General features: G+C 49.4%; 2 protein-coding genes across 2 annotated transcripts in view; one reads left to right on the top strand and one right to left on the bottom strand.

Moving 5' to 3' along the window:
• Positions 1 to 7035, bottom strand: part of Tmem38a (transmembrane protein 38A) — a 17152-nt gene extending 10117 nt beyond the window's left edge. The window contains exon 1 of the mRNA XM_031340302.1: positions 6257 to 7035. Coding sequence (XP_031196162.1) covers positions 6257 to 6608 — 352 coding nt within the window. The 5' untranslated portion in view covers positions 6609 to 7035. The remainder of the gene's footprint in view (positions 1 to 6256) is intronic.
• A 130-nt stretch (positions 7036 to 7165) lies between these two features.
• Positions 7166 to 7639, top strand: part of Smim7 (small integral membrane protein 7) — a 5979-nt gene continuing 5505 nt past the window's right edge. Inside the window, exons 1-2 of the mRNA XM_031340304.1 lie at positions 7166 to 7470; positions 7559 to 7600. Coding sequence (XP_031196164.1) covers positions 7445 to 7470; positions 7559 to 7600 — 68 coding nt within the window. The 5' untranslated portion in view covers positions 7166 to 7444. The remainder of the gene's footprint in view (positions 7471 to 7558; positions 7601 to 7639) is intronic.

Genomic DNA, 7639 nt, shown 5'->3' with positions numbered 1-7639 from the left:
GAAGGCAGAGGGATGGGTTTATGGCTCTTGATGTATAATGGCTCAACTCATTATCTTTAGTTTTAAAATATTTATTTTGTGTATGAGTGTTTGCATGTTTGGGTGTCTGTGCATTGTGTGAGTGCAGTGCCTGCCAAGGCCTGAAGAGGGTATCAAATCCCCGAGGGCTGGGGATACAGATGGTTGTGAGGGACCCTGGATCCTTTGCAAGAGCAGCTGGTACTCCTAACTGCTGAGCCACTGCTCCAGCCCTGTGTATTGTATTTATTTATTTCGATACAGTGTCTCACTCCAATCGAGACTAGCTTTTGATTTACCGTCCTCCTGCCTCAACCTCTCCGCTGCAGAGAGGAGAGGCTTCAGTCACTGTGAATCAAACTCTCCCTGGCTCTGCTGGCTCTATTAAAGGTTGCCTACACAGGACAAAAAGAAATTGCTTAGCCCTTAGCAATTATACCAGGGATATTCTGGGACCTAGAATGAGATTGAAATATCTGGGGGTGAAATTTCACACATAAATCTTAAATCCACCCACTTTGGGCTGGAGGAGTAGCCCAGTTTAGTGCCCTGTCCAGAATCTCTCAACGAGGGGATGGGGGCATGGCTCAGGGGTGGAGCCACTGCCCAGAATCCTCCAGTGTCTTCTGGTATCAAAGATTAACGGGGGTGGGGGTGGGGGAGTGGGGGGGATAGAAATTGTCCTCTTTTCCTTTTTTTAGAGCTACGTCGTGCTTGGCATATCTCAGGAACTACAACCAAAATTACAAAGCTTTGTACTTTTCAACTTAATTTTGTTGTGAACCTAAAACTGTCCTGAAAAAGAACTTGTCTATTAATTGGTGCTGTAGCTCAGGGAACGTGCCTGAAGTCCTGGGTTCCATCCCCAGCACAACAGAAACCAGGCAGAAACCTATGCGGTGGTGTAGGCCTGGAATCACAGCAGTGAAGACTCAGGAGGAGCACTAGTAAGAGCCTAAAAAATGGAGTCTAGCTGAGCAGTGGTGGCGCACGCCTTTAATCCCAGCATTTGGAAAGGAGAGGCAGGTGGACCCCTGTAAGTTCGAGCCAGCCTGGTCTACAGAGTGAGTTCTAGAGCAGCCAGGGCTACACAGAGAAACCCTGTCTTGAAAAACCAAAACCAAAAAAGGTTATTGTTGCCTGGCAGTGGTGGTACACACCTTTAATCCCAGCACTTGGGTGGCAGAGGCAGGTGGATTTCTGAGTTCAAGGCCAGCCTGGTCTGCTGAGTGAGTTCTAGGACAGCCAGGGCTACATAGAGAAACCCTGTCTCGAAAAACAAAACAAAACAAAACAAAAAAGTTATTGTTGGGCATGTCTGTAGTCCCAGCACTTGGGAGATGAGGCAGAAGACTCAGAAAGTCAGGATGTAGCAAGTTTAGTCCCACCTGCACTACATAAGACCAGTTTAGTTCAAACAAATGAAGGTTGGTTCCAAGGGTAAAATGCTTTCCTAACATGCACATAGCCTTGGTTCCATGTCAAGCACATGGATGTGGTGGGGGACACATGCTATCCCAGCATAGGAGTTGGGGTGGAGACAAATGGATCAGAAGTTCAAGGTCATCCTAGACTATTAAGGTAAGAGCAGCCTGTGCTACATAAGAGCATGCATCAAGGAAAGGTAAGAAATCCAGACTGTCACTCCTTCCTTCACCTGTGCCTTCTGTCACGGGCCATCTCTTCTGTCCTTCTCTTTGAACAGAGCTTGGGGCCCAGGAGGGAGTCAGACTCCAGAGGGTTCCCACTTTAATTCACAGCTCGGACCTATTTTACACCCTCCCTTCTAGACCCTTGGGAGGGTTTTGGATTAGGCTCTCCTGGGTTTGCCCAGCATCCTGAATTTCTGAGTGGTTCCTAAACACTCTGAGCTTTCTTGCAAACTCTCTGTAAACCCAACCGAGAAAACACCAGTACCCCAGTAACATGTTCTCATGTTCTTCTAGAGCAGTGGTGCTCAACCTTCCTAATGCTGCAACCCTTTAATACAGCCCCTCATGCTGTGATGACACCCCAGCCATAAAATTTTGTTGCTACTTCATAATTATAATTTTGCTACTGTCAAAAATCATAACATAAATATATGATATGAAACCTCCAGAGGGGGTTGAGAACACTTTCCACAGCCTTCCAAATGTATGGAACCACTTCTTAAGAGAGGATGCAGAAGCCCCAAATCTAGATACCCGTGCCAGTACCAGAAGAGGGCAACTGGCTCATTTTACCAATGAACCCATGTCCCAGACAGGCAAGGGGAAATGCATGGAGGCAATGGGGACCAGTTTGATGGTTTGAATTAATACAGCTCCCACCTCAGACCCCTCATCTATCCTGTTTCCTGTTTATGTGTGTGCATTGAGTATGCATGTTTGAATGGCGTAGGAGTGTGGGGGATAACACAGTGTATGCAGGGGCTTGTGCACACGGAGCCAGCTTGTCCTAAGGACCCAGTCTCTGCCCCTTGAATACTTCACCATCTTTTTTATTTTATTATTTTATTACTGAGTGGGGGCGGGGGGGAGAGAGGATCTTACCATGTAGCTCTGGCTGTTCTGAAATTCACTCTGTAGACTAGGCTGGCCTCAAACTCACAGAGATCCACCTGCCTTGGTCTCCTGAGTGATGGGAGTAAAGGTGTGTGCATCAGCTTGATGCCTTGCTGTGCTCCACCATCTCTAACTGAGAAAGAGGCTTGATATGTAGCCCAGACTGGCCTGCACTAAGGTCTTGGCTCTGTTTTTTTACAGATATGCACTGTCCAGCAGCTTCCCAGTCACCTTGATTTCCTAAGGGAAATGAGTAGTTCTTGCAGCCTAATCTGTCATTCTGGCTGTCACAGGAACCCATGGGACTTGAAGGCTCACCAAATATTTATTTACTTCAGCCTTCTACTTCCTCTTCCCCAAATTTTGAAGGAATGCCCTCAGGCAGATGTCTTGCAGCAAACACTGGGAAAATGGGCTTGAAATGCAAGAATGGAGATATTCTTGATTAAATTCATCTGGGTTAATTTGGTTGGTTGGTTTGGGGGAGTGGGGATGGGATCCAAGGGCTCCTGTATGCTTGGCAAACATTCCAGGGACAAGTCAATCCCCAGCCCCTCACTGGGAAATTTTAGGCTGTCACTCTAAGGCTGAGCCATGTCCCCAGTCCACACTGGCAGGGTCTAGGCAGGGGCTCTAACCACATCACTATCCCTTTAAAAGTTTTCTTTTCTTTTTCCAAGACAGGGTTTCTCTGTATAGCTCTGGCTGTCCTGGAACTCACTCTGTAGACCAGGCTGGCCTCGAACTCAGAAATCTGCCTGCCTCTGCCTCCCAAGTGCTGGGATCAAAGTTGTGCACCACCACGGCCCCGCTCCCTTTAAAAAATTTTAAGGCCAGTAATGTGATTTAGCAGGTAACAGTACTTGCCTCCAGGCCTAGTGGCCTGAATTCAATCCCTGGGGCCCACAAGGTGGAAGGATTGACCTGAAGCTCGCATTGTCTTCTGTCTTCCACCCATGTGCTATGGTAGCACTTAACACATACAATAAATAGACAAATAAAGTGTAATAATAAAAAGGTTTAATACAATTTTATTTTGATACAGGATCTGGCTAAGTTGCTCAAGGCTGGCCTTGAACTTGCAATCCTTCTGCCTCTACTTCTTGAGTGGGTGGGACAACAAGTAGACACTACTACACCAAGTTCAGGTAGAGATTTTTTTTTTAAAGTTTTATTTATTATTGTAAGTACACTGTAGCTGTCTTCAGACACACCAGGAGAGGGCATCATATATCATTACAGATGGTTGTGAGCCACCATATGGTTGCTGGGATTTGAACTCGGGACCTTTGGGAGAGCAGTCAGTGCTCCTAACCCCTGAGCCATCTCTCCAGCGCCCTCGGGTAGAGATTTTTAGTGACTGGCCTGGAACTCACAGAGATCCCACTGCCTCTGCCTTTGCCTCCCAGGTGCTGGCATTAGAGGCATGCACCAACACGCCCAGGTAGAAAAAGACTTTTAAAAGACCCCAGAAAATCTGATATGCAGCTAGGGTTGAAGAACTGATGAAGTTCTAAAGCATAAAACCAAAACCTTCAGGAAAATTCTGTCCCCTACACTTGCAGCACAGATGGTTTATTGTGACACTCCTGCAGGGATATTCAGACAAGAATGAGCATGGGGCATCTAGAAGTCAAGCACAGAATAAAGCGTCTGAGGCTAGCCTGAGGGACCAGTGGGAGTCTGAGGGCTAGCCTGAGGGACCAGTGGGACCCTGGCTTTTTTTTTTTTTTTTTAATAGGGGTTGGTAAGATGATTCAGTGGTAACAGCACTTGCTGCCCAGTGATGTCTGGTGACTTGGGTTTGATCCCTAGAACCCATGTAAAGATGGAAGGACAGAGTTGTCCTTCGTCCTCTACATGCACTCTGGGGCATGTATGTACACACATATACTGATAAGGGCAATGATGATAACTGAAGATATTTTTAAACACAAATAAAATAATGGGGGGCAGTGAGTTTTACTTCGGTTCAATCCCCAAGTCCCACACAGGGGAGGGAGAACTCTGTCAAGTTGTCCGTGCCCTCCACATGCGTGTCCTGGCACATTCACACACCCCCAACACACACAACAAATCATGAAGAGTTAAAAATAAAAAGAACATTCCAGAGGGCTCCCACCTCCTCACAGTGGATCTTGGGGTGTGTTGGGTTCCACATAAGCCACCAGGAATTCTTCCCCAGACCAGAAGCTCAGTTTCTCCAAACAAAAGCACAAACAAGAACTTCCCCTTGCAAAGCCTTGTTGCCTGTGCACAGGGAAAGACGACCCAACATGCATGCCTGACAGTCTTGCTAATCCCGTTTGCAAAAGAACATGTATTTATGCTTGTAAGAACACGTGGACAATTTCATCCGAGAAAGCTCTGGAAATGGGCCCTTTCAAGGTTATAAGGAACGCTGTTTTTAAACTTGATTTTTTTTTTCCTTCCACCTGTGGGTCATCTTGAAGGCCCCCCCCCCAATTCCTAAGCAAACTTAGGAGTCTGGCTTTGTCACCTTAAAAGTAATTAATTTACATACCCACCCACAGAAGGGTCCTAACTTTCCTGGAAGGAAATTATCCTGCCCCTCAAGCTAGAAGGTTCAGTAGAATAACTAAAACTAAAGAAGGCACACACGACACATTTGCTTACACTGAACTTGTATAAAAATAGAACGCTCCAGGGAGGCATTTATTTATTTATTTATTCATTTATTTATTTATTTATTTATTTTTGAGACAGTCTGTAGTCAAACTGGACAAGAACTCATCAATAGCCCTGGCTGCCCTGGAATTAGCTTGCTTTCCTACTTTCTCTATGTCCTATAGATGTAGAGTTCTGGGATTATAGGTGTGAGCTACACTTGTCCTCATTAAAACAGAAGGTTTGGAGGAGGGGTGCGATAGCAGCAAGATGACTCTGCTGGTAAAGGAGCTTGTCTACGAATTTGACCACCAGAGTTCGACCAGGGACTCCCGTAAACTGTCCTCTGACCTGCACATATACCCACCCACCCACAACACAGGGATAAATAAAATTAACCTTTTTTTTTTTTTAAATCAAAGAAGTAGGGTCTCCTCTGACTCGAGAGCGAGTTGACCCAAAGTAACCCGGTCCTGGAACGGTTTTGGCTCTGTAAGTGGGAAGGATCCCAGGCCCAAGCTGGCCCAGCCCGCAGGAGAGAAGGGAGGGAAGAAGATGCCAAAAGATGCAGTACAGAGGGGCCACGGGTGTCACTTTCCCCGAACCTGATCGCAGCCCCCAGCATGGCCAGTCCTTATATAGTCACCCCGCAGTTAATTCAAGGACGTTAAGAGAGGTCACGGCAGATGACGTCCAGAACATCTGACCCTTGGTTTGGAACCATCAATCCCCCTTGCCCAAGATTAAGTTCAGGAAGCCTTGCTCTAACCCGACTCTGGCCTTTCCCTTGCCCCCGCCCTCAACCCCAACCCCGCAGCACCTGTCCTCCTAACAGTAAACAAGTGCACTCCTTTCCCTCCCACCTCATTTGCAGCCTCCTTTCCACAGCGCCTCTGTCTCCCGGGTTCCCTCCTCCACCTGCGCGCGCGTGGGAGCACTCCACGATCTCAGCCTCTGCCTCCTCCCCCATCCAGCCCCAGGATCTAGCCTGCCTCCTCCTCCCGCCTCAGTCATCAAGCTATGGACAACCTCCCTCCCGGTAACTCCTACAACCCCCGACTCACCTGGCTCATACTTCAGGTAGATGATGGAGACGATGAAGTAGCTGAGGTCGAAGACCGGGAAGAGCGGCACCCGCGAGAAGCTGAGCGCTAGCTCGCCCAGGCTCAGCGCTGACATCAGGTCCATGGCGATGGAGGGCGCCTCCCCGGCCCCGTGCGTCCCGCGCCCCGCTGCCCGACGAATGCTCTCTCGCCACTGAACCCGCCCCACTGCCAGGCACCGCCCCCTGCCTGCCCCCCCGGGAGAGGAGGGGCGGTGGGGGACGCCTAGCATCCCGGAGCCCAAGGAGGTGCGGGGCTGCAGGGACGTCAGAACTGGTTCAACCGAGACAAAAAGGGGTTCTGTCCCCTGCATCCAGCACACACAAGAGGGAATCCTGTCCTTCTACATCTGCTTAGTTAGGACCCTGTCCCTTTTCCGTGGGACTAACCAATTCAGAACCCCAGTTTCTCTCAAAACCCGCGGCCTCGGAAGATCTCAGCCAAGATTATCATGTTTCATTCTTGAGGAGTCCGTGTCTCCAGTCAGAACCCCGCCTCCCACAAGGGGACTTCAACCCGAACCCTTATGTTCTGTTTGGTTTTGTCTAAGAGGCTCCACAAGTCAGAACCCTCCTCTTGCGGACCCCAGCCCAGACCGTGGAGTTAGGACCCTCCCGCTTCAGGAGGCCCCACAAGTTAGGATCCATTCTCTGTAGACCTTAACCCAGGCCTCATGTTCTGTAAAGTCTGTCCGATCAGGACCCTCATTCTCCATGGGGTTATTCGCGTTAGAACTGGGAGGTCCGTGGGAGTACAGCCCAGGCAGGGGGTCATCCTGACTCTATGCAGCCTGAGCGGGAATGGCAGTTCTCCGTGGGGACCCAATAGGGGTCCTTTTGGAGTTCTGTCATCTGCCGCGCCCGTATCCAAGCCGTTCCCGGGAGGCTCAGGGGTCAAGGGCGCAATTTTCCGTAGACAGCGAACCCCGCAGTCCAGCCAAACCCAGGTCGGAATCAACAGCAGGGGTCAGCAGTGGCACGTGACACTGCGCATGCGTGCACACCCCAAGCTCCGCCCTTCAGGTGACATCATGGCACATCCACCGTCGAATCCAACCAACGTTGATTCAGAATTGGTCAGTTCTCGTTCCACTTTCCGCCCCTTATCACGGCTTCCGTTTCCGGTTTGACGGATGCCTTGGGTGTAAGGATGATCGGAGACATACTGCTGTTCGGGTAATATAACTGAGGGGTGTTAGAGGTCGGAGAGCGACAGCCAGACGGGGTGGGGATGGCCTTACTGACCGTTACTGTCCCTCCGCAGGACGCTACTAATGAACGCCGGGGCTGTGCTCAACTTTAAACTGTGAGTAGGCCGCCGCGGGCGGTGTCCCAGACAGCCAGG

This window comes from Mastomys coucha, unplaced genomic scaffold (assembly GCF_008632895.1).
Source record: "Mastomys coucha isolate ucsf_1 unplaced genomic scaffold, UCSF_Mcou_1 pScaffold22, whole genome shotgun sequence".
In the NCBI taxonomy this organism is placed as follows: domain Eukaryota; kingdom Metazoa; phylum Chordata; class Mammalia; order Rodentia; family Muridae; genus Mastomys; species Mastomys coucha.
The sequence above is the reverse complement of the archived record's forward strand: the minus strand, read 5'-3'. Positions and strand labels throughout refer to the sequence as shown.